Source organism: Tachysurus vachellii, chromosome 25 (genome assembly GCF_030014155.1).
Source record: "Tachysurus vachellii isolate PV-2020 chromosome 25, HZAU_Pvac_v1, whole genome shotgun sequence".
Lineage (NCBI taxonomy): Eukaryota > Metazoa > Chordata > Actinopteri > Siluriformes > Bagridae > Tachysurus > Tachysurus vachellii.
In genome coordinates, this window is record NC_083484.1 from 5,029,422 (window position 1) to 5,056,425 (window position 27,004).

At 36.9% G+C, this 27,004-nt stretch overlaps 2 protein-coding genes across 3 annotated transcripts in view; both read left to right on the forward strand.

The window, feature by feature from the left end:
* kcnb2b (potassium voltage-gated channel subfamily B member 2b) overlaps positions 1-7,408 on the forward strand; it is an 81,355-nt gene extending 73,947 nt beyond the window's left edge. Inside the window, exon 3 of the mRNA XM_060862230.1 lies at positions 3,590-7,408. Coding sequence (XP_060718213.1) covers positions 3,590-5,581 — 1,992 coding nt within the window. The 3' untranslated portion in view covers positions 5,582-7,408. The remainder of the gene's footprint in view (positions 1-3,589) is intronic.
* A 5,795-nt stretch (positions 7,409-13,203) lies between these two features.
* Positions 13,204-18,755, forward strand: terf1 (telomeric repeat binding factor (NIMA-interacting) 1). 2 transcript variants are annotated; one of them, XM_060861542.1, is made up of 11 exons: positions 13,204-13,362; positions 13,470-13,516; positions 14,441-14,536; positions 15,122-15,249; positions 15,438-15,524; positions 15,943-16,092; positions 16,234-16,328; positions 16,556-16,594; positions 17,004-17,101; positions 18,046-18,119; positions 18,275-18,755. In XM_060861542.1, the coding sequence occupies exons 1-11, from the start codon at positions 13,334-13,336 to the stop codon at positions 18,431-18,433; spliced, it is 1,002 nt and encodes a 333-aa protein (XP_060717525.1). In that variant the 5' UTR covers positions 13,204-13,333; the 3' UTR covers positions 18,434-18,755. The 2 variants fall into 2 exon arrangements, with proteins under 2 accessions (XP_060717525.1, XP_060717524.1); XM_060861541.1 differs by having other exon boundaries at positions 13,204-13,516.
* The last annotated feature ends 8,249 nt before the right edge of the window (positions 18,756-27,004 follow it).

Sequence of the window (27,004 nt, forward strand, 5' to 3'; positions counted from 1 at the left end):
GTATGTGACCCGTCTGTATGATAATACAGAGTGTATGCGTCTTCTCCGTCTTCTTCTGGAGTAGATGTTGGTGTTACTTTGGTGACGTGATTGCAGAAGCTTCACACACTTTGTCCCAAACCTAGCAGCTGGACAAGCATTCAGCTTCTCAGAACGCTTAAAGGCAGGGTCTCCGATTTTTGAGAAATGCTTCAGAAAACTGAGTCGGGCCGAATAATAAAAATAAATTAAACCAAAAATCAAAACATACGTGTAGCCATTGAGCAGAAAGGGGCAGGGCTTGTCAATATGCAGCGAAGAGAGTGTTCAGTGCGCATGTGTGACATTAGCAGAAAGCGGTTTTAACATTGACATGGAGGATAAAAACAAAGAAAGAAAGAGAAGAAAGGCTTACGATAAGGCAAGAAGTAGGACCCGTGTTAATATAGGATCAGCTTTCCAGCGCTGGAGAGAACTGAAGGAGCAGGAAGTTGGCCACATATTCACAGATTGGAGTTTCCCGAGTCAATAACTCCTGAGCTAAACACTGTTACTACACAAATAACACCTCTTTTCTATCGTAGTAATGTAGAGACGCAGCTACAACCGCGTTTTGTGTAGTAACAGCGTTTAGCTCAGGAGTTATTGACTCGGGAAACTCAACTTTACTTATCCTTCTCGATAGGTGAGTAACGTTGGTTTTGCTTTGTTTCACAGAACTAATATATGCCTTTGTCCTTTACATGATTATGCTTGTGTGTCATTTTTGCCTGTTTGTTTATCTGCAATCGTATTGTTCTTCCCTTCAGCTATGATAAAGACACATTTCTTTCTATTATTTGCCTGGGTTGCGTATGTATGTGTGGGCGGAGCTATCAATACAGGGGTGGGACCCATTTGGGTTAGGGGCGTGTTTGTTTTGGTGATTTCAAATGTCGACATTTCAAAAATCGGAGACCCCGCCTTTAAATAACTTTTCACTGAAAATACATAGAATGCGTTAGTGGCACAAGAACCTTGTTATTACTGTATGTTTATTCAGGAAGGAAAAGTCTTGTGTAACATTTTTAATGGACCCCTTTGTGTCCCTTGTGTTTCATGGACATAGTTTACAACTGTAATTTGATTTCATGTTTAATTGATGATGGCATGTGGGGGAAAGTTTCCCTTGTACTTCTCTTTGATTAATTTTGTTTCTTACTTTTAGGAGCTCAATTATGGCCTGGTAATTTCTTTTTACAGTATTGAATTTCCTCCAGTTTGTTAATTAAACTTTACTTTCTTATAACGTTCTATAACTTATTAACTGCTTAATTTACAAACTGATTATTGAAGCGATGGAAATGCCAACATTTTATTTCACCATACAACTTTTCTATTTTATTTACATATTTCTTTTAGCTTTTTAACTTTATTACTTGATCTCCCATTATTGTTAGCTAGGTGTACTTCTTAATTAAGCGTAAAATACTCTAGATGTCCTTTTCATTCTTTAACAGTGCTTCTGGAACTCTAACGTTTTTTCTCTGTGTGGTCGGATTAATGTCTCCGTTGCGGCTGCGTCTGAATCCTAATGCGCTCCCATATAGCTTTTCACCCACTGACATCAAGATATGCCCTAGTATTCCTGCACTTAGAGGTTCTCTTAAACCACATTCCTGCAGGAACGCAGACCCCATGTGCATATCGGCTAATGCTAATACTAACAGGTTTACTCTAAGTAGCACTCACCACTACTTTAAGCAGCACCCACTTATGCGTAATGAAATGTAGGACAGTTGGAGATCTTTGTAAAGAAATTACGCACTTATCTACTCTAAAAGGATCTACTCTGGTCAGTAGTGTGGTTGTTTAAAAAAAACTCAGTTCTTTCTGCATCTGCATTCTTGTCATTATTTGACATTTCATATTTTTTTAATATATGAGGCTTTGTGAATAAAGTTGGTGCCTTACAGCTTAGGCTTCTTGCCTGTCTATGGGTTTTCTCTGGGTTCTCCAGTTTGCTCCCATCTCCTGAAAGCATCATAGTTGTTGTTCTGTCTAATATACTGTAAGTTGCACTGTGAATTTTTGTGCAATCAAAAGGTGAATTCCTACCTCGCATATAGTTTTCTCCAGCTCCAGCTCTAGGATAAAGCAGTTATTGATGATTAATGATCACGTATAATGATCAAGCCTGCTGGGTGACCATAGAGCAGACTGAGACTGAAAGGGTTTTTTTTGGCACTTGGTGAGTTACACTTTATTTGTTGTTGTTGTTTTTTGCCACCAGAAATGTACAAAACACAGAGTGACTCACCACTTATGTGAAAACAAAACAGTGGAGGAATGTCCCATTTTTTAGAATTGCTGGAGAGGAGTACAGACATATTGTGAAGGTTACAATAAGCTCTGCTCCAGTATTAGGCTTTAGAAATGATAGACTTTGAATCAGTAAGTAAACTGGTCCATGGTTCCTTTGGCAGTAATATGCATACAGTTTCTAGGTTCCTAAAAAATATCCTGCAGCAGGAACAGACCTTTATTTATAAAATTCCTGGAATAGAAGCGTAGTCACATAACACAAATCACTCTTTCTCTCTATCTCTGTCTCTCTGTCTCTCTCTCTCTCGCTCTCGCTCGCTCTCACTCTCTCTTGCTCTCTGTCTCTCTCTCTCAAGTTTTTATATCCTGGTGGCAACCAAATGTTCACTCAAAGATACAGTATCATGACCATCACAGCCATGTCTGGTTCCTCCCCAAACTCTACCGAGAATGTCTTTTTATGGTTTTATCAATACAATTTCCCTTCATTGCAACGAAGAGGCTCAAACCTTTTCCATCAAGACAATGCTCCAGTGCACAAAGCATAGTCCATGAAGACATCATTTCATAAGGAACCCGAGTGTCCTGTACAGACCCCTGACCTCAACCCCACTGAACACCTTTAGGATGAACTGGAACACTGACTGACCCCAAGGCTTCTCACGCAACATCAGCACCCGATCTCACTAATGCTCTTGTCCCTGAATGAATACATCCGCAAAGCCTCGCTCCAAAATCTTTTTTCAAAAGATTAGAACTTATTATAACAGCAAAAGGGAAGTAACTCTGGAATGGGATGTTCAAACAAACACATGTTGATGTGTCTATAAACCTTTTGCCATATAGTATAGATGCAATCAGAAATCAAATCACAATTCTAAATAAGTTCCTTTTACTGAGAATGTAAACATGAGAAACATGATTGTCATCTGGCTAGATGACAATATGTTTATGCCACTATTTCAGCTTATCTTAAAAATCACAGTATGTATATATATATATATATATATATATATATATATATATATATATATATATATTTTAGAAATTTTTATTTCTGCTTCTACATAATTTCTTGATTTCTTTAAACATTCTGGCAGTTTTAATGATTTGATCAGATTTTGTTTTTACTAAACTAGTCCTTTATCATTACAATTGAAGCAAAATGATAAAATTCTGGATCTAATACAGTGATCAATAAAGCTATTGCGGTGCTTGAGGCTTTAAAAAAGTCACAGGATTGTGTGTAATAATAAATAATGCTATAGCCAACCTGACACTTTTTTTTCTCTCCGTCTCTCTGCAGATCTTGGCCATCATCTCCATCCTCTTTATCATCCTCTCCACTATCGCCTTGTCCCTGAACACGCTACCTGAGCTCCAGGTGACAGATGAATATGGGCAGGCAAATGATAACCCTCAGCTGGCACACATCGAGGCTGTCTGCATTGCCTGGTTCACCATGGAGTACCTGCTGCGCTTCCTTTCTTCACCCAACAAGTGGAAATTCTTTAAAGGACCTCTAAATGTGATTGATTTGTTAGCCATCTTACCTTACTACGTCACTATATTTCTGACCGAGTCGAACAAGAGCGTGCTGCAGTTCCAGAACGTGCGGCGAGTCGTCCAGATTTTTCGCATCATGAGAATCTTGAGGATCCTTAAGCTAGCCAGACATTCAACCGGACTCCAGTCACTTGGCTTTACGCTCAGGCGGAGCTATAATGAGCTCGGCCTGCTCATACTGTTCTTAGCGATGGGAATTATGATATTCTCAAGCTTGGTGTTTTTTGCAGAGAAAGATGAAGATGCAACAAAATTCACGAGTATACCAGCTTCATTCTGGTGGGCCACTATCACCATGACAACCGTTGGATATGGGGATATCTATCCACAGACTCTGCTTGGTAAAATAGTCGGCGGGCTTTGCTGCATTGCAGGCGTATTGGTGATCGCGTTACCGATTCCCATCATCGTCAATAACTTCTCCGAGTTCTACAAGGAGCAAAAACGCCAGGAGAAAGCCATCAAGAGACGAGAGGCATTAGAAAGAGCCAAGAGAAACGGCAGCATTGTCTCAATGAACCTGAAAGATGCATTTGCCAGGAGCATGGAGTTAATGGACGTTGTGGTGGAGAAGAGTGAAGACAAAGCTTCCTTCGATAATCACCTGTCTCCAAATCGGTGGGGAATTCCGAAGCGTGCTTCCTCGGATGCCAGTTTAAGAACGTTTGATAGAAAGATGGGATCACGGGAGTGTTTTAAGAGCTCAAGTCCACAGCACCTTAATGTGCAGAAACTAGAAGAAATATACAACCAGATGAGCAAGACACGATCCTTATCCGAGCTCGACAAAAATCTGAGTGCTGCTGGGTCAAAGCAGGATGCACAGAATGCCAAATCTAATCGACAACGGAATAGACCTGCTTCGGATATACCACAAATGACGGGCATTGACAACTTTGCGAGCTGCACTGCTGAACTCAGAGGAGCCAACAAGTCTATCCCTTCTTCTAACACGGCAGCTCAGCTTGAGCAAAATCAGACTGAAGTGCCTCCACTTTGCTACAAGAACTCATCATCAGACACACCCAAAATCAGTCCAGAAGAGGATGAACAGTTTGATTACAGGTCTAAAAACCTAGTTAACCAAGTAGCATCCAAAGATGATGATGAGTGCGTTGTGGAGAACACCACAAGTTTGGTGAAAAGTGGTACTCCAGTTGAGACAACCTTCCAAATTAGTCCTGAACGGAGAAGCCAATTCAATTACTCACCTAATCATGAAATAATGTATAAGAAAGCTATTGTGGACAACGCAACATTTTTAATTCAGAGTGTTAACCCAGACATGACTGTACATTTTCTAGGAAAATCAGATCCTCTAACACCCCCAAGCACTTCCTCTGCTCAGGAACTCAGCATCAGTTTTATGGAAGACAACGACTCACTAAAGCAACAGTGCTCACCACTTTTTGCAGAATCAGTAACTTTAGCTAGAATCTCAGAACAAGGACAAATCGTTTCTCCAAAGCTTCCGGTTGGCGATTTCCATCCAAATGAGACTTTATCGCTTCTCGAGGAACACGAGCGAGCGTCCACGGAGGAGGACATTGCTGGCACTTTGGATCGTTCACCCAAATTTACTGCACAAAACTGCACTCAGGATGGAGTAGATGACAGCGCAGAGGGAAAAACTGAAAGCAACCAAAGTGGACACAAAGTAGAGAATCACATGTTTACGCCAGAGATTCATCTCATGCCTGGAGATGGGGATATTTCACAAACTAGCATGTGAATCAGTGGAAGGTGGAGAAAAAAGCATGGAGGTGTAGCAAAAGATATTTTTGCATGGCATGAAAATGAAAAGGTCATTATAATTGTGGCATTGTCTGCAGGAAAACAGTCTTCATGGGGGAAAAAAAAGCGTATTTATTTAAAAAAAAAAAATTTTACGATCCTGCTGATTTATACAGACTCAATGACGGACAAGAAAGTGCAGAGAAAGAGCATGCATTAAAAACATATGTTTACGGTGCTTAGTTTGCTAAAAGCGCTTCACTGTAAATACACTGAGGACTGAATGATGCACACAGACACAGAGGACAAGTGAAACTCAAATCCAACTTATTTATTAATACCGTGCTTCAAAGACTGAAAAGTTGCAAAACAGCAACGTACTGAAACATATCATTACACAGTAATGCAATGTGTACCATGACAGAGCTGTCTTTTTTTTTTTTTTTTAAGAATATTGTCTGTGATATAAGCAACATTTTGACTGGTAATTTGCAATTTGAGTTCATTACAGATTTAATGACCAGAAATGAACGGTCACGCCTGTTCAGAAATATTTACACGAGCAGATTTTCTTACTTAGCCAGCTAGCTAGTTTGGGATGTCAATGAATGTTATGCTAGCACATCAGACTGCTAGCATAAGTCAGATTTTGAATGTGAATGATCATGTTTGACAGACATTTTTTAGCAACACTAAACATGACCATGATAAATTGTTAATGTAATTCTGTACATCTCACCTGTTCTCATTTTCCACTCACGTATGCTAGCTAGCTTTATAGATAGCTTCATTTCTAGTTATAGCAGCTAGCATAACGCTGAGCAGGAGAAGTACTGTAATACTGAACTAGTAGAAATTTTAAATAGACACATGGACAACTTCAATTAGTTTTAATAAACTGAACCTTTATATGCCGTTAAAAAGTTTGAATGTAATCTCACTCACTGCCCACTTTATTAGGTACACCTGCAGTATATTCTTGGAGTTATACAATCAGCCATTCCTGTGGCAGCAGTGCAATGTATATAAATCACGTATACACACATCAAGAGCTTCAGTTAACATTCAAATTAAACAGCAGAATGCAGAGAAGTGGGATCTCTGTGACTTGGTTTGGGTGTTAGTATCAGATGGGCTGGTTTGAGTATTCTAGAAACGGCTGATATGGGATTTTCACATACATCAGTCTCTAGAGTTTATACAGAATGGTTCAAAAAAACATAAAAAAGCATCCAGTTTGAAGAGGGATGTCAAAGGAGGATGGCCAAACTGGCTTGAACTGACACAAAGGCTATAAAATGACTCAAGTTACAACTTTGAACAACCATGATGAGACCTTGAGCTGGCTCACTGAAAACTTTACAGCTGAAGATATGAACACAATGGCTGTTTTTCTGATCTTCAGCTGTTCAGTCTGTTTGTCTCTGCGCTCTGTGTAGTCTCCGAGTCCTGTTTTGACTAACAGGAGTGGAAAACCTGACATGTTTTTTTGTGAATTTTCGATGCTTTTCTGCTCATCACGGTTGTAAAGAGTGATAAATTAACTTCCCAGTCTTGATTTAACTCTGATCTCTCTACTGATCATTCTGTTTTATCCTTGTTTTTTGTTTTTCACACCATTCTGGGTAAATTCTAGAGACTGTTGTGTGTGAAAATCCCAAGAAAACCCAACTGTTGAGCAAATTCAAACAAAGTCAAAGTATCATTTTGCGCATCATTGCAAACCTTATTTTGATCCTGGACACAGTTTTGCCAGAACTTCGTGCCAAGTTAAAGCGGTGTCAAGCTGTTTTAATGAATTTTTTAGATGTATTATGGTGCTCGAACCCGTTAATATTATTTTATTGCTTTTTTACTAGTTGTTTGAAGAGTAAAAAAAAAAAATATCGGTCTTAACGCAAATTTACAACCGGCAAAAAAAAAATTGAGTCGGTCCTAAATTGTCAGGGTCGGTCGGGTTACGGCAAACAAGAATATTTTTAAGGATGGCCTGAGATTTTTTTTTTTTCCTCATTCTGATTTTTCATGCAAACATTTTTAATAATGGTCTTGATCTGTATCCGTACGATTTTATACATTGTGCTGCAGAGGGATGACTGAATAACTGCACTGACTCTGAACATGCAGGTTCTAATTAAAGTCTGTTAGTAACGTATGTTCTAGTCATTAAATCTTATTTTTGCTTTACATATATTTTATTTAACTAATAATAATAACAATAACAATAATAATAACCATAATAACCATAATAATAATAATAAATATAATAATACTAATAATAAACTTTAGGACTGAAAAGCCATATTTTCATGAATTTCACTGAATTATGCTTCCAACATTTTTTTCTTATTACTGCGTCTTTTCATCACCAGTCTGAAGCCAGTTCTGGTTTGGTTCTCCAACGAACATGTTTAAAAGGCAGAATGAGTTTGAGAACCAAACCATGCCATCATTTAATGTGATTGTTGTTTGGCTTTTTTTAAACATCTTATTTTTTAGTCTACACAGCAAACAAATATTGCCATAGCGTATGCTGTCACACAACCGGACAGACAGCTACATTCTTTGATCGTTTATGATTCGGTTAGCATTAGCAATAGCAATGTATCCCCCCATCAATTTGGTTATTGCCAGTAAATTGTTTCATCGTCAGACTGCAAATTGTGAAATTGATTTCACTCTTTGTGTCAAACATATTATTCACATTATCATATTGTATTCATGGATAATTTCATGTAAACACCTCTGTTGTCATAGTGACTAAATGTCCTCCAGTCTGTCAGGTGTTCTCTTCCGGTCTTCAATGCTGTTTTTAATGTACACTTGTTGACTTCCCCTCATGACTCGCAGTTAGTCTAGTGTTTGTTCTTTTGTTTACAGCTTCATTTAACAGAACCATTGAAGACTGGTGCAAGGTCTTCTGGGTAAATTGTTTTCCTGATGTTTACAATTATGTCCCTCAATTATGGATCCCTCATCTAATGCTCTTCTAATCAACATGCTAACAAACTAAATGTAGTCCAAAAAAGGGGACTTAACCAAGGGGAAGTGGACTAAACATGTGTTAAAAAGAGAATTGGAACTCTCCAGCAACATATAGGTGGAAATATACACATTAATTTATTTTATTTTTTTAAGTATAATCATCACATGAACTAAAATGATTTCAGTCAGATTTAACCCCAATTTACTTTTCACGTTGCCTTCATTCAAATGTTACTGTATGTCATTTTTATCATATTTATTGAAATTTACATTTTTTTAGGCTTGTGTACAAAGAAAGATGAATTTTAAAGGTTTTTAGTAAACAGAGGGAAAGTGCAATACTGTCATTCTGCAAATCTATGCAGGCCAAGAAAAAAAATACTGCACTTTATTTTACAGTTTAATGTACAGGCAGACAAATACACATGTATTTTCCAAATATATATCTTTAATATTAAAATAAACAGTGTTACTACAGGTCAAAAATAAGATTTTACATTAGTCTGACTCAGATATAAATTATCTTCAAAACAGCAGATATGGGCCTTTATAATCATGTAAAAATGAAGTTAAAAACATGAGAATGATCTAGAAATGCAACAGGCGAACTATATTATGTTTTTGTGAACGAACACTGTCGATACTTCTATTTTTTCTAAACCGTTTTCCTGGTTGAAATGAAGCTCGCCTGTTCCTAAATAAATCATGTTATTAACGGAAAGGCTGATCAGTTTTTTTTTTGTTCATAGCACTGTACAGAAAAAATACCAAACTACTTTTTATATGAATAAATCAGGTCTTTCAGTGATAGATAATAAGAAATAATCTATGAGTTCTCAGGTTTTCTACAAAACAAACCTACGACTAGTGTGTATTTCTCCTTATTTACAGATAATGATGTCATTTAGGTCTCTTGTTAAACAGGTACGTGTTTATGTCTAGGCAGAGAGCGAAACGTTATAACATTAGGCCATAGACATTATACTCATCGCACATGGGAATGTATTTACTCTAAATATTCGTCTTTACTGTAAACCTATATCATAAATATTCATAACTGCATCACATGGATTCACTTTATCTCGTTAAGATTCGATGTATAGTGAGCAGGACTTTATCTCACTTTGAGGTCACGAATGGTCTGCATAACTCTATATATGCATTCTATATTATTTCTAAATTGGGAAAAGATGGCCCGTGCATGCTAATTAAAATACGTAGTAATAAACAAACAAAACTGTTAACCGAATCACAGCTCGACAAATGAGTGCTACATAAACAAACGAAAACTTATAAAGCTTTCCTGAGGTTAAAAAGAAGTAGGAATTCTTTATTTCTCTGATTAAACCTGCTTTTTCACTGGATGCCTATGAATTAAACTCAAACACGAAATCTTCTTGTGCTCGCGCCTGAAGGTTAAAGGTTATTTTACGTCATTTTACATCGCCGTAAAAATAATGTTTTAAAATAATTTATGATAAAAAAAATCTAACAATTTCATCCTTAGTTCGGAGAAGAAAATGACTTCTTGAAGAATAATACATATAAAACAACGTTTTAAATAAATGATCAGCTGTCCTTATGGTACACACTTCAACTCACTACTCAAAATGTTGCCTACCAAAGCTGCCTCCTTCAATGGCGAAAGCGAAAACAGGGAAAGTGATCGTATATAAAACTTTCTTGATATATAACTGATTATTTCATTTCTACATGCCTCAATAATCAACAACAACAACAACAACAATAATAATAATAATAATAATAATAATATGTAGGTTTACAGGAAATAGTGTAGACTGAGAGGAAATAGTGTAGTTTGACCTGATGTTCCTTCATTCTCAAGTAGCACACAACGTTCAGATATCTATTTTAAGGTATTAATAGTGAGCAAAAATAATAGTAGCTCAAAAAATATCCATTTGTCAATATGATACTAGCATAAAAGTAGGAGCAGGTTTTGGATCATCACATATGGATTCACAGTTTTAAAGTGACTGTCCATTAGAGTACATAACAACACTGCTAATCATCTGCCCTAATAGCATAACGTTATTATCTATTCCTCTGTAACGCAACGCTATATTAGATACAGTTATCACGATATAAAATCATACTGACATATCATCACATTCCTACTTTAAATATGTAGTAATAGTAAGGTTGGCCGTTTGGGATGTAGTCACTTGACGTTGCCATGTTAACCAGGAAAGCTGCATTGTGAATGCTTTGCACGTGCTATTATATAGTAGGGTGGCATTTGGGAAGCGGCCCAGCACCTGGAAAACACTGCTAATGTGTGAAGTTATTATCTCTACTGCTATAGTGCAGCTAGTTCAGATTTCCATTAACACGGTATAAAAAATATTATTCCAGCCCTGTATTTTATCACTGTGCCATTTCAAACACCGAGCATTTCATTCTCACCTTTTATTTTCGTACTTTCTGTTGATTTTATTTTGTTTTTGGAGAAAGAGGAAACTGAAGAAAGAGCTCACTGTGATACTGTAATGTTCTCTTCAAAATGTTATTTTCCAAAATGAGATGACTCGAGATGTCTTTCAAACCTTTAATATAAAATCTCCTCCTGTTTTTACGATTTCTTACGATGAAGGGAATAGCAGATCACCAATGATCTGTGAGCTAATGCATGTTTCTTTCAACACATTTTTTTTTTGGTGAAACTCTTAAGCCATGATAATAAATGTGTGCTTTTGTTTTGCATTGGAAGAAATGTTGGTCTGCGTAAAATCCTATTCTTTTTGGATCTGCCTCTTTTTTGGGCGGATTTTGGTTGTTGATTTGTTTGGGTGAAACGTTTGTCCATGTCTCCGCACACATCAGCATGTTGGACTCATGATCACTTTGTTATGGGACATTTGTGTCGCCCTTTCTGTCCGTTAGAGAGCGGTGTTCCTTGTTATGTCTGTCCTAAGCATATGCAGAATAAAGAATAAATATGTATATAACTCACTGTGTGTGTGTTCCTGCTTATCCCTCTATTGAATATTTCTTTTATCATTTTTGACTACTTAAAAATAATAATAGTGTCTCAACTTTTTCATTTGAATTCAAGAGTCTTCCTGAATGTCTACTAAAACCGACTCTTCCTTACATCCTGACACTAAAATCGGACTGTTCCTCATATCCTGCCTCACTTTCGGTCACAAAAGGTGACCCTTCCTCACTTCCCGACGCTAAAATCGGACTGTTCCTCATATCCTATCTCTCACAAACCCACAAAAAGTGATTCTTCCTTACTTCCTACCGAGTATTAACATATTAATTAAAAGTGGAATTAATATAAGAATAATTAAGAATAAAACTTTATAAGTGGAATTAAGAATAACTTTATAAGTGGAAGAACGCATAACTACAGAAATAAAAGCAAAATATACATAAAAATGCAAATAATATATAAAATAAACATGAAATAAATTAAACTGTAATTAAACAATATTAATGTCGAAAATTTCGTAATTCAAAGATGAAAGTAAAAAATGTGAAATATATATATACATTAAAATTGTAATAATATATAACATAAGGCAATACTTAACATAAAGATGGAATAGTTCATAAAACTTGAGAATATATATAAGAACAGTAAAGTTTCCCAGTTTAATATATTTTAGTTATAATTAAGTAACTCATTTTTAATGAGTTCGATAGCAGCAGTGATCACTGCCACCTAGCGGTAATTTTGATAACAGCGGATTTATTTCGTTGACACAAAAAGCATTGAAATAATAATTAAAAATCTCTTAAGGGTTATAAACAATGCGTTTTATGGTAATAAATAATGTTTGAAGATTAAGTGATACCCCGTGTTGTGATAAAGTGTCTCTCTTATTTGTGTAAATTAGCCTGGATTAAAAATGTGAGGTGATTTTTCAGGTGAAATGATTATAAGGATAGGAATGTAATAAGATGGCTCTGTTTTTATTTTAAGATATGTTTTATCCTTTTAATAACTGTATACTTTTACACTTATACTATATAAGCTCAGCTGTTTAGGTGTTAGACTACTGATCACAAGGTCATGGGTTCGAATCCCTGGAAACATTCCCCTCTCCTGCACCCCCTTTCTTTTTCCTTCTTCTTTCCCCCCTCCAGAGAGCCCCTTTTGCCCTGGCTTTAGCTCAGCAGTTAAGGTGTTGGACTACTGACCACAAGGTCATGAGTTCGAATCCCATGTTCCCCAAACTGCCACTTCTGGGCTCCTGAACATTAACCCACAATTACTCAGTTGTATAAATTGAAGTAAAAATATAAGTCACTCTGGATATAAGGGTGTCTGCTAAATAGCAGAAATGTAAATGATAACCAACAATTACTTATTGTCTGTAATATGAGTGACAGGAGAACAAACCCAGTACAAAACTAAAGCTTGAGGCACTAAAGGAGGTTTCTAAACTGGGTTTGGAAAGTAATAATACATTTTATATAACATTTTATATAATAAAATCATTAAACAGTGATTTAAATTGTAGGATTACACACACACACACACACACACACACACACACACTTAAAAGTTACATAAAAAACTGACTATTGCACCTTTAATTGTATTTTTTATTCGTTGTATTGTCCAGTTGGTGGCAGTAAAGAGACTAAAAACACAACGAAGGTGAAGAAGGAGAAGAAGAAGAAAAACGCTTTCCTTCACATCTGAGTTTGTCGGTTTTAGACACAAGCAGAAATTAAAACCTCACTATATTTTGTTTATGTTGTTGGAGCTTTTACACGGCTGTCAGTATGGATGTCGGAGCTCCACAGGAAAACCAGGAGGTTATATCAAGCACAACAGCGGCCACAGTGAACATTTGTGAAGTAGAAAGTGTTGCTAAGTCGTGGATGATTGACTTTAACTTTCTGTCACTGTGTCGCTTCTACAGAGAGCAAAACAACGAGAAGTTTTCTACAACTTTAAAAGCGTTTGAAGGTAAGCGCCTTAATAACTAGTGTCCGTTGGTCCTCAGCTTTATAGTGTAGCGTCTTCAACCTCCTGCGCTGTGATTGGCTAAGTGTTTTGCTCCTCTTTGCTGACATTGGCGGATTCTTTGCATGCTGGAACTCTTAGCTAATCACAATGCAGGAGGCGGGACCTATTAGTGCACGAGCGGGAAAATAAACGATCGATTACGTTTTTTTAAATTAAGAGATATCACATTCAATTTTAAGTGAATTAGTTATTATTTATTTTAGCAAAAATATCATAAACAATTCGTATATGACAAATCATGCTAAAATATAAAACTTCTGTTAAAATGTTTAATAATAATGTCATTAAAAAAAACATGAGAAATGATTTAAAAATTTTAAAATAAGACTTTTATTTTAAAATTTTAAAGCATTTTTTGGAGCAATGCAGCAGCGCTTTAGACATTCAGTCTGTCCATCTCTCTCACCTCCTCATCTGGAACAATCAGCACTTATCCTTTAATTTGCTGAAGAGTTGAGGTTCATCTCTTGCTGCATTACTAGCAGCAAAACTTGAATTTTCCATTTTATTAAACCTCATTACATTTGCTAGTCACCCACTAGCTCTCAGGGATAAAATAAATATACATAAAGAGAGACACATAAAGATATTTTTACATCTTTATTCAGGGCATCTTACATTCATGTATACAACTGAGCGGTTAAGCGTTTTGCTCAAGGACCCATTAGTGTACCTTGGTAGTTTTAGGTTGTAGGATTTGACCTCACAACCTTCTGAGTAGTTGTCTAACACCGAGCTACCACTTCCTCTTTAACATTGCGTTATGTTATATCACACAAAAGGTAACACACTTTACAGTTTACACCACACCGACTTGTCTGTGATTTTATATGTAGAAGTAAAACCTTGTTTGAATTTCTCCAGCGATGATCGATGACGAGAACCAGCTGCAGGACCATCAGCAAATGAAGAGAACCATCTGCTGCTTGCTTTCCAGAATTATGGACGGCAAAAACTTGGGTGACTTTTCTTCTTCTCGTTTGGCACATTATCTCTTCCTGACGGTCAGAATAAATTCTCCAGTGTTGAACAGAATGTTCCTAGCACACAAACTCTGTGAAAAATATCACTTCTTTGACTCGTTTGCTTGAGGATAATAGCTGTATGTGCTTTAGAAATAAAACCACAATGTATTCACTCGTTCACTATTCAGGGGTTTATGCATGTCAGAAACCCCTGAATAGTGAACAAGTGAATACATTGTGGTATTCCACAAGGCAACGCGGGGAGTTAGTGTCGATCCAGTGTAGCAGAGCACCCATAATGTACATCGTTTCAGCTTATAGTGTGTATGGTTCATAAAAATACTCTATCATCTATTTTTCTGTGGAAGTCTATAGTGCAGCAGGTGGGTTTTGTTCAGTAGGTATAACATCAAGTTTTAACACATTATCAAGCTATTTTTTGCAAAAGAGGTTTGATTCAGGTTGTTGACTGAGGAAATGAGACTTGCAAAGACTTAAATTAGATTATTCACATCAGATACTCTTTAATGTTGGAGTTAATTATTCATGTACTGTGTGTGTGCGTGTGTGTGTGCTTTAGATGCACATTATGACCTGAATAACAAAGTGACTCCTCTGATGTCGGCTCTCTCGGTGTGGGACTGTCTAAAGGATACCGTGTATGACGATGCTCTATATGACAAAATAAAGAACCTGTTATTTATTCAGGTTAATATTCAGCACTGTTTAGATACACATTCACACACATACATGTAGACACACAGATGCTATAAAATAATACAATTTTTTCAAATATTTTTAATGAAAAATCTTAAACGCCTCCATTTCCATTGTGTATCATTTCTGTTTAACAAACATATAAAGCTGTAATAAGGTGTGTGTTTATTTTACTCCAGTGTGTTGGTGTGTGTTTGGAGAAAGGGAACGCTCAGCTCGCAGCACATACCCTGCAGTGGCTGGAGAAAGAGAGCGATTTACCGGAGGTAATTTCCTATTAATTACACATCAATGTTGTGTAACAGAAAACAGATAAAATATCAATAATATGATCAGCTGTGTAACACCGACCAAGTAGTGCAATGTCACAAATCACACATTATGCACAATATGTTCTTTCACCAATGTTCTGTTGGTATTAAAGTAATGTCCTGGTGTTACATCAGTAGCTTCACGTAATCACACACTCAATAATAACATATATATCGGCTTTAGTTCTGTCTTATTCTTATATATATTTTTTTTAAGTCTTTTTGTCTGTTTTGGTCTTTTGTTAATCCCTTTTTTTTTACAGTTACTTTCTTTCTTTGTCTGTATGTGTATTTATTGGGTTAGGTTTATTTTGTTTGTCTTCTGTCTGTTTTTTTTCTTCTTATTTCTTCTTCTTATTATTACTATTGACAGAAACTGCAGAGGAAACTGTCCACTGTTGTGTCTAAGAAGGATGTGTACGATCAGCTCCTTACCAGGTTCTCCTTTAATCACCTTCTGAAGAGCATAAACTCGTTCTTGGACGCTTTTCTTCAGAAACATCCTTCAGACTTTTTATTGAAGGTATTGAATGGGGTCTGTAGAGTCTCTCTTTGTGAATCTCTTTTCCTCGCTCTAACCTGTCGGAGGTTTAATTGCTTACGTTATTATTATCTTAGTATGAATTATGTCTGCATGAGTGGGATGAGACCTTCTATTTTACAGGCTGCGTCTAAAGTGGTTCAGGCTCGTCAGGAGAGACCGGAGCAGGCTGATGTGGATCCGAACAGCGAAGAACCAGAACCAGACAGTCCTGTAAAGTAGGAAACACTCTAAAAACAGTTGCTTTTAAGTCAGTGATGAAAAATGCTGACAGTGTGGAATAGTCCCTAATATAACAAAACTTCAATGTATTTTTACACCACTTTGTTTTTACAATAACTGGTAAATAGGTGTAAATCAGTCCAAATTTAGACTAACACACCATTGAATCTCCAGTCTTATTAACATTCCTAGTAATAACTTCATATAACCACTTTATTTTAAGGCCAGAGACGAACACTGTTTCATCAGAGCTTAACCTGAGGTGAGTGTTCAGTTACAATGGAAAGTTTATACACGTCTCTCTCTCTCTCTCTCTCTCTCTCTCTCTCTCTCTCTCACACACACACACACACACACACACACACACACACACACACACACACACATATATATTAAAAAAAGATTTTAAGATAAATCATGCCAGAACTTTTTCCACCTTCACTATGAAATTACAACTTCCCTAAAAGGTTTCTGATTGTTTTTCACTTAAATATTATATCTTATAATTTCACATTGAGCTAACAGGGCTGTGTAGAGTTTTTATTTAAGATCCAATGTTTATTCGAGCTCAATTGTAAAACATCAGTAAAACCGGCAAAGTGTCACAGTTTAAATGCAGGACTGTGTGAGACCTCCTTTTTGCACTAATGCTGTTATGATGTTTCTCACAGACCGAAAAAGAAGCTTTTCTCCACTAAAACTGTTCATCCCTGGAAACCAGAAAGTGCAAAGAAACTGCAGTGTCGTCCTCACGGAACAGCCAAATTAAGTACGAACTGCTCAGTAGAGTGTATTTTACATTCATGTGTTATTTGTGAGGCTGGTTACATAACAAGTGTCTTTCTGGCAGCATGTGATCAGCTGGTGTCATACAGTACGGTTTGCTGCTTATTGCTGTGTAGAATATTCAGCATGAATGCGGTTATGAATGATCACAAATGATATTCTATCCCCAATAAAAATGGCAAATGAGCCAAAAGACATGTTGAAAGTGCAACAGCATGTGAAAAAAAGAGACAAGAAAACAGAGGAGGAAAAATGATCAACAGTGTACTGGAGTGATCATGCACACCAACCAGGTCAGACAGGGAAATTGCTATTTCAGTGTCTCGGTCGATGTACTTGAACGTTAAAAAAGTCAGTCGCAAATGTACTCGATTTATATTCCAGCTTTCATCCTTTCTTTTTTTTTTTATTGATTTGAAGTTGATTAAGTATAGGAATGCTCTCACTCAGGAGCACAAGTCAGATACTGAAATTACAAGATTTCTTTTGGAAATGCTGCAGCTGCAAAAAGTTAAAGTTTAAGCCCCAGTACTTTCAAGCTGCCACTGTTGGGCCCTTGAGCAAGGCCCGTAACCCTTTCTGCTCCAGGGTGCAGTATCATGGCTGGCCCTGTGCTCAGATCCTAACCTCCAAAAGGTTGGGATATGTGAAGAAAGAATTTCACTCTGTTGTAATGTATATGTGACAAATAATAATGGCTGCTTCATCTTCTTCTCATCTGTCATGTAAGAGTTCTAAAGACCAGACTTCTTTCCAAAATGCTGCTCATACAAAATCAGAGCGAGTAAAGCACCTTCTGTCCTCTGCCGCATAAACGAGATGGTGCAAGTGATTGGTTAGTGGCTCTGGGATTAACCGGAGAGACTGAAATCACCCTTTTGATCACAATCTTAAATACTGATACAAGTTTTATGTCACTCTGTACAGAAGTCTCCAGAAGGAGTTGTAAAGTACCACCACCATCACAGCAAGACACAATCTCCAAACACCGGACCAAGAAGGTAAGGCTTCATTTACTACCCTAAACTCAATCAACACTCAGTCCTGACGAAATGAAAAATATCCATTCGACTGGAGGAAAAAGTGTGAGTCTGATATGATATAAAGGTTACAGATGCTTCATACATGTGGTCGTGATATCTTATGTCCTCTGTAGAAGTGGATCTTTGAGGAGGACCAGTACCTAAAGGCAGGAGTGAAGAAGTATGGTGAGGGGAAGTGGTCCAAAATCTTAGAGGAGTTTGAGTTCAGAGATCGGACAAGTGTCATGCTGAAGGACAGGTGGAGGACGTTAAAGAAACAAGGGAAGGTTTAAAATGCTGTTCTCCGAGCTCTAAATGTATGTTTTTCTGTAATACTGATGCTTTAATGATCCTAAATTGATGCTGCACCATCTACAGATTCTTCATTTCAGAGTTATACAAAGAAATAAAACTCAATAAAGTTCCATTTTAACATTTCCTCAATGTGGAAACAATTTACATTTCTGTATTATTTTTTATTACTTTTTATGAGGAGTGACTGTAAATAATGTTTATACTGTTTTTATTTTTGAACCACGTGAGATTGTAAAAGTGAATGTTGACGCTTGCATTGTTCTGGAATTATTATGCTCCAAATAAACAGGAGTTGATGTACATGTGTCTCAAACCTTATTGGATTTAAAACCTATCGAGATAAATTATGTAGGTTTCTATTACACCGTAGCAACTTCCTAGCAACCACCAGACATACAATAGCAAGACCTTAGGAACCATGTGGAACACCATTGCAACACCCTAGCAAAACACTTGAAACCACCTAGCTACCTCCAGGGATACCACAGCAACTGACTAGCAACACCCTACCAACCAGTTGGAATGCCATTTCAACAAGATTGAAAAAAAGAAACCACTTAGCAACCTCCATATATACACCACAGCATCTGCCTAGCAACACCCTAGTAACCACCTGGAATACCATAGCAACCCCCTAGGAAAAAAAACAAACCACCTAGCAACCTCCATATATACTGTACACCACAGCAACTGCCTAGCAACACCCTAGCAACCACCTGGAATACCATAGCAACCCACTAGGAAAAAAACAGAAACCACCTAGCAACCTCCATATATACACCACAGCATCTGCCTAGCAACACCCTAGCAACCACCTGGAATACCATAGCAGTAGCCCTGTAACATAGAAACCACCTAGCAACCTCCATACATACCACAACAAATGCCTAGCAACCACCTGGAATACCATAGCAACAACCTAGCAACCACCTGGAATACCATAGCAGTAGCCCTGTAACATACTAAGAATTTTTACGCTATTATTATTTCTTTCTTTTTTTTAAAAAGAAAGACATTTCTTTCTCCCCAACTATCTTTTAGCTCCTTGCAAACACTGAAGTTTAAAGTATTGAAGTGAAGTTATCCACTGAAGTTGCACAGCACAAACATCCATTTCAATTCATGGATTCTTATCGATAGTTAATGCTATAAATAATACTATGACACTGAGTGTCATTATGCAACATTCATGACACTGAGTGCATTATGCAAATGCAAAAGAAATGAAGACCTGTGCACCAAATAAGCATTTAATTAAAGATGTACTTTGTGTAATTAAACCATGTTAAATGAATTAGCTCTACCTCTGGCAGCATAATGAAGTAAACAGAGTGCTGGGTTTATTCAGGTGTGAATACACACAAGAGAATAGAAATGCTGTTATGAGAAATATGCAAACCTACTCACTGTAATCATCTAAATTAAACATCATAACACTGCCAGGAAACTGATGCACCAGCAATTTATTGTTTAGAATGCACAACTGTATAATTATAGGTGGCTGGATGACAATAAATTGATTGACGAGTGTTTGTGTGTGTGTGTGTGTGTGTGTGTGTGTAAAGTGACATTTTATCATTTCTGCCTCATGCTCAATGTTCCAGATCTACCATGACCACAATAAAGCAACTACTCAGTGAGCGTGAGTGACTCTTGGCTGGCAGATCCGTTATGTCACACTGACCTTGTGAATGATTATATACCCCGTGTACACTTTTTCCTTCACTCTCTCTTCTTTGCTCTGTGTCTCCGTCATCAGTCTGGAATGCTCCTTTAATCCAGCATCTCTAAACTGTTTCAGATGAAAACTCTACATCAGCAGCACAACTGCAACCTTTACTCAAGATCCCAGAACTGTCATACTCACTGTATCTCAGTGATGAACAACGATTTTGATCCGATATATTAACTCAAACTTAGAGCCCCTGAGCCAGTTGGTGATGCTTATTCTGCTTTTTTGCTTTTTTTCTACCCGTCTTCTAGACTTTCTTCCTTATGGATGTCTGTATGAATTTCCTTCCTTCTAAAGTTCCTTAGTTCCTTCCATTTATCCATCCTTCCTTCCTTCCTTCCTTCCTTCCTTCCTTCCTTCCTTCCTTCCTTCCTTCCTTCAATAAATATACTTAGGTTTTCCTCTCACTTTTGGATGCATTTTTCACTTTTGTCATACAGTTTTAAAGCAAATGTAACATGAATAAATATAAGAATATAAATATATAATAATACATACATTTATTAAATATATTGTATTAATTAATAAATGTAATAATACATAAATGTATTAAAGTAATTACATGTAATATTTCTTTCTTTCGTTTGTTCTTTCTTTCTTTTCCACTCTCAAACTCTCTTTATTTTTCTGACTCTCATCTTTCTTTCCCACAATGTCTTGTCCTCTGTCGCTCCCAACATGCCCCAAACCCCCCTACCCCCAAGCCCCACCAGTAACAGGTGTGAGTCTATGAGCTCAGAGGGTTCTCATGCTCAGTACAATTGCACAGCTGTGGGACAACACTAACACGGTATAAATGCATCTAAATGGCCACACACACACACACACACACACACACACACACACACACACACACACACACACACACACACACACACATACAGAATAAACTAAACCCAATCAGAATTGAGTTATCTACCTAAATTAACTCACAGAGTGACACTGAAAACCACTACAACCCTTACATTCATACGCTAACACAATGTAGCTGATGTTGAGAATCAGATCAAAAGCTGCCTGTATGAAAGGAGACCAACTTGTGTTGTTGCTTCAGGATGCTCTGAAGATTATAGTTTTTTTCTAATATTTGACTTAGAAATTAAGATATAATTTAATCTTTAATTTAACATCCATTTCCAATCATACAACAATGAATATAGATAGATATATATATAGATAGATATATAGATAGATAGATAGATAGATAGATAGATAGATAGAACACAGAAACACACACAAACACATGCACAAGTTAGCCCTCCTTTTGCTCTCAAAAGCCTCAATTCTTCATGGCACGGATTCCACAAGATGTTGGAAACGTTCCATTTGAGCCTCTCGTCCATGTTGACATGATTGCATCACATAATTGCTCCAGATTTTTCAGCAGCACCTTCATGCTGTGAAACCCCTGTTCTACCACATCCCAATGGTGTTCCATTGGATTTAGATTTGGTTCCTGTTTAAGGCCACACTGAAGAACACTGAGCTTACTGTCATGTTCATGAAGTTTACATTGTGATGTAATGCATACTCATATTAAAAGCCCAGACTGTGACAATAAAACATTCCCCACACCATTACACCACCTCCATCAGTCTGGGCTGTTAAAACCAGGCAGGTTAGTTCCACAGTTTCATTCTGTAGCACCAAATTCTGACTCCATCATCTGTGAGGCTCAGCAGAAATCAAGATTCATCAGAGCAGCCTACACATTTTCTACTCTTCAACTGTCCAGTTTTACAGCTTCAGGTTTCTGTTTTAATAACAGAGGAAAGAAGAGGAACCTGACATGCTCTCCTAGTGTTGTACTGTAGATCATCCTCCTCAAGGTTGGATGTGTTATTCATTCTGACATGCTTTTCTGCTTACACAATTGTACAGAGTGTTTATGATTTACTGCTGCATTTCTGTCACTCAAACCATTCCAATTGAAGTCTATTAACTGTTGTGTGTGAAAATCACAGAGCAGCAGTTATAGAAACACACGAATCAACCAATTTAGCACTAACAATCATGCAATGGTCATAAACAGTGGGATCATGTAACAGGGTTTTAAACTTGAAGAAACATGTGATTTGCTGTGCAGCCTGAACTGTGATGTTTCTGATGATTTATTGAACATGTACTGTACACAACCGAACACAATCAAAGGTTTCAGCAGGGAAAAAGAACATATCAGCAGCTTCCACACAAAAGTGTCCTTCGTTGTCCCATCATAGGACAACTTCTGACCAGATATTCAGCTCTTGGATTATTCTCACAGCAGTGACAGTGGTACAAGTGTGCATGTTCCCAAGGCTGAGCTGTTCTCAGGACCTCACAGGGTTCACAGAAACTTGATATCTACAAGTGTGACAATCAGATTTTATATCACAATGGGAAATCTGTAACCAGCAATTAACACAGCTCACACTCACACTCACACACACACACACACACACACACACACACACACACACACACACACACATAGCTTTTGGCTGGAGCAAGCTTTCCAGTAGTCCATCACTAAAAGAAGACAAACAATACTAGAATGAACTACAGAACTAAAATAGCATCCACAGAGCATGTGCAATGTTTTGGTAAACAGTTCATGGACACAAAAGCAGATTCAAGTTCAAGGAGGGAAAGGCGACGCAGCAATTTCTGTTTTATCCTGCCGTTGGTACCTGACGTTTAGAAATCTTTAAAAGCTTTCACATGATCTGTAATATTTAATCTGTAATTAATCATGAAACTTTTGACTAGAATGCTATGATGCTAGCTAATAGGAAAAGGTACTGCCAACTCATCTCTATGCTATGTTAATCACTTGCTAACACACAGGAAAACATTGTAATGTTTGTGCATGTTAAGATGTATTAGATATAATAAGTGATTAATGATTGAGCATTAAGAAATTAATGCATACTAATAGCATGGCTTCTGAAGCATACCTAGCATATGAGTTAATTACAGAAGTAATACATTGCTAAGAAGATAAAGATTCATAAATATTCTAGAGGGCTCAGGACCAATTTTAGTGCCACTGAAGGAAAATACAGAAACTTTTAACTTAGACAGGAGTTGGGGCTGAACACCTTTGCTAGATATGACACATTATTTTGAAGACTGTGGTTTGTTGTCTAATAAAAAAATAGGAGTGTTTTTAAAATATGGTCTATTTTATGCCTTCACTTTGTCTTTATATTAAGATATTTAAGGCAACATTGTGTACACTTTAAAAAAATTCTTAGGTAAAATAGTTTTTTTTGGATGAACTTTTTCCACATGATTAAATGCCTTACTTTAAACATTAAGCAATACTTTTAGGCCAACCAGTGGTACATACGTTTGTTAAACTTAATTTATTAGGCTCCATTCATTAATCTGGGTTAACACAATTTAGTTGAGTTAACACAAGGTTGAGTCAACCTTTTCATTTATGTTTGGTTTCACTTAATTTTTTGGAGTTGATCCAACTATTTTGAATTAAGTCACTCAAACTCCAGTTATTTAAGTTGGCCCTTAGAAAGACATTTCAATCATAAATTCATTAGCAAATTATGCCTTCAACCTGTAATGACTGATGCAGATGAACTTCAGACAGGTGCAACTTGAAGGCAGACTTAAAGCTGTACAGCCGATCAGAACACTATCGCAGTAACCAATTGTTGTGATAAACAGAGGCAGATGAGTTAACAACCGTGAATGAAAACATTATTATCATCATTATTAGTAGTAGTAGTATTATATTATTAGTATTATTATATTATATTAAATTGTATGTTTCCTGTTATGGTTTCATGTATATGAAGCAAATCTGCTTGGCAGATTTTACATTGACATTTACAGCATTTGGAAGACGCCCTTATCCAGAGCGACGTACATAAGTGCTTAAATCTCTATCATTGGATACATTAATACTGATTCACTAGGTTACATACTTAAGATACCATGAGTATAAAACATTGTTCAAAGTTACAATGAAAAAGTTTCAAGTTTTTTTTTTTTTTTTTTTTTTTTTTTTTATTTTATTTTATTTTTTTTTTATAAATGCTAAAGATAGGGAAAGAAGTGTTGGTCTTCAACCGTCGTTTGAAAATAGCCAGTAACTCAGCTATCCGGACCCCTAAGGGAAGTTCATTCCACCACCTTGGTGCCAGAACAGAAAAGAGTCTTGTAGTATACTTGCCTCTTACACTGAGAGATGGTGGAACCAGTTGAGCAGTGCTGGTGGATCGGAGGGTGCAGGGTGCAGTGTGAGGTGTGATAAGGGCTTTGAGGTAAGAGGGAGCTGGTCCATTTTTGGCTTTGTAGGCCAGCATCAGTGTTTTGAATCTGATGCGTGAAGCTACAGGAAGCCAGTGGAGGGATCGCAGCAGCGGGGTGACATGCGGGGCACATGCGATAGTTAGTCAAGCCATAGTTAGCGCTAATATGCCTACTAATCTAAAACAACCGCATGCTTTATCGAAACACATTTAATCAATTTTGGTTAATTAAATGAGTTTCCAGGTAAACTCACTATGTTATGAAATTGAACTGCTAAAGTTACCGACACTAAAGTTCTCTATGCTAGTAATAAACAGTCATTAACTAGCTATCATTTAAGCTGAGTGAACTTTGCATTACGTCGATTAACAACAAAAAAAATTACATTAAGTTGATTAGCAACAAAAAAGACTAATGACACAATGAGGACAAAATTTTGTTTGCGTGCGCGAAAAACAGGTGACTTCATGCAGCCAGGCGTTGCTTTAATCTTGCGATATGATGATTTTCCAGGAAGTTATTTTGTACAGAATGAAATTATTTTGTATGTTACATTTAAGTATTTTCAATTTAACAGGCAGCAAAATTCCTTTTTTTGAGTGTAGAGATTAAGTTTGTGATTGATCAAATTAGAGATGCGCTAACATCTGTATTTTATAAATGTATATAAATGTAATGTAAATGTAAACATCTTTGACACAGCACAGAAATGTCATAGCACCATAGCACTGTATCATTTCTGCTGCTATGCTATTTCAGCTCTGTTTTAGAGATGTTAGCATATCTCTAAACAGCAGAACATATATGTATATATAGATATAGATATTTCTGTGCTGTGTTAGAGATGTTATCTCTAACATGATTGGTCACAAAAATAATCTCTACATGATCTAATCTAAGATCTAAGTTAAGATGCTTTATGATTTACTTTCATCTTTACTAGAATTCATTCATTCATTCATCTTCTACCGCTTATCCGAACTACCTCGGGTCACGGGGAGCCTGTGCCTATCTCAGGCGTCATCGGGCATCAAGGCAGGATACACCCTGGACGGAGTGCCAACCCAACACAGGGCATCTTTACTAGAATCTTCTCTTTAATTTTAAGGGGAAACACCCACATTTCTAAGAATTAACTAAAAGTTTAATTTTTCAAGAATTTGGGCCCTGGAGTCTATCACAGGGGAGCCTGGGGGACACTCGGGAAAGAGCGGCAAAACATCAGAAATCACAATGTAATACACTCATACACCCATTCCCACATTATGGATAATTAAGAGATGCCAATCAGCCTACAGTGTTTGTATCTGGACTGGGGGATGAAACCTGAGAACCCAGAGGAAACCCCTGAAGCACAGAAGAACCTGCATACAGTGCAGCAGCTAGAATCGAGGCAAACGTGCTAACAATTGTGGGTTAATTTTAGACTCATTATATCAAAACATTTGTTAAAGTTGTTCCTGACCACCAGTTGCTTCTTAACATGTGTAATATTTTAGATATTTAAATGCATAAATATTTGCTGTATATTCTCCCACATGCTTGATTTCTATATGATTTAATAACCTTTGCTAGCAAAACTTTTCAATAAAAGCAACACTGATTATGTTTTTTTTATAATCATGGAAATAAATCACAGAATGAGAGATGGAGAAATGGAGTTTTGGCCTGGAATGCTAACTCACTTTAGAGTCATATTCTGTGATGGTTTTGCATCTCCTCCTCCACTAGTTTCTCGTTCCTCTTATCCCTCCATCCAGAGTGAAGTGGCGACAGCTGTGTCCAATGCGCACCGGCCATGTGTGGAAATGTTCAAAACGCAAGAGAAACTCGATATCTCTGTGAACTGACCGGCGGATTACTGGTTTTTCATAAAACTTTCGGACACTTTCATTACCTAATAGAATATTTGAAGAAAGCGAGTATTTTTGATTGCCTGTCAGAAACTAATACAAGCAATTAACTGATCAAGAGGCTATCTCAGCTGTACAGATACAATTTGTAGAAAAAAATTCATTGCACAAAATTTTACACTTATCTGAATTGGAGTTAATTATGGTGTTTATGGGATCTCTTTAGGCTAATGAAGATAATGTGTTTACAAAAAACCACCAGTTCACACTGTATTCTTATGCTCACCTCAGAAGGTGATAAAGTACACTCTATAGATTTTTATATTTTTGGAATTATAAGTGTAAAACAGATCAGGACACACACACACACACACACACACACACACACACACACAAGTCACAGGCAGAGGTATAAAAGAAAAATAATTATTGCATGAGCAGATGGTCAGAAGGAAATTAAAGTTTAGACCAATTATGGACATAAGTGATGTAGCAGAAGTTGATGAACTGTTTATAATTAACTAGAATTCAAGGTTTGGGCTGGAATTTCTACCTCTGTTTATTCTGTCTAATTTTCCAAAGTGTAGTGTCAGGGTTATAAAACAAAAATATTCAGATTTACACCACATAATCTTCAAGGTTTAAATCTGACTGGAGATATAGCTATTTGGAGCACTAGATAGAGAAATACAGACAGTGAAACTGTGCAA

Bases quoted from the DNA above. Each gene is read 5' to 3' on its own strand.
- terf1 (XM_060861541.1), top strand. From the start codon at position 13,330: ATGGATGTCGGAGCTCCACAGGAAAACCAGGAGGTTATATCAAGCACA. The intron at 13,517-14,440 runs GTAAGCGCCTTA...GAATTTCTCCAG, and splicing joins AACTTTAAAAGCGTTTGAAG to CGATGATCGATGACGAGAAC. The intron at 17,102-18,045 runs GTACGAACTGCT...CACTCTGTACAG, and splicing joins TCACGGAACAGCCAAATTAA to AAGTCTCCAGAAGGAGTTGT.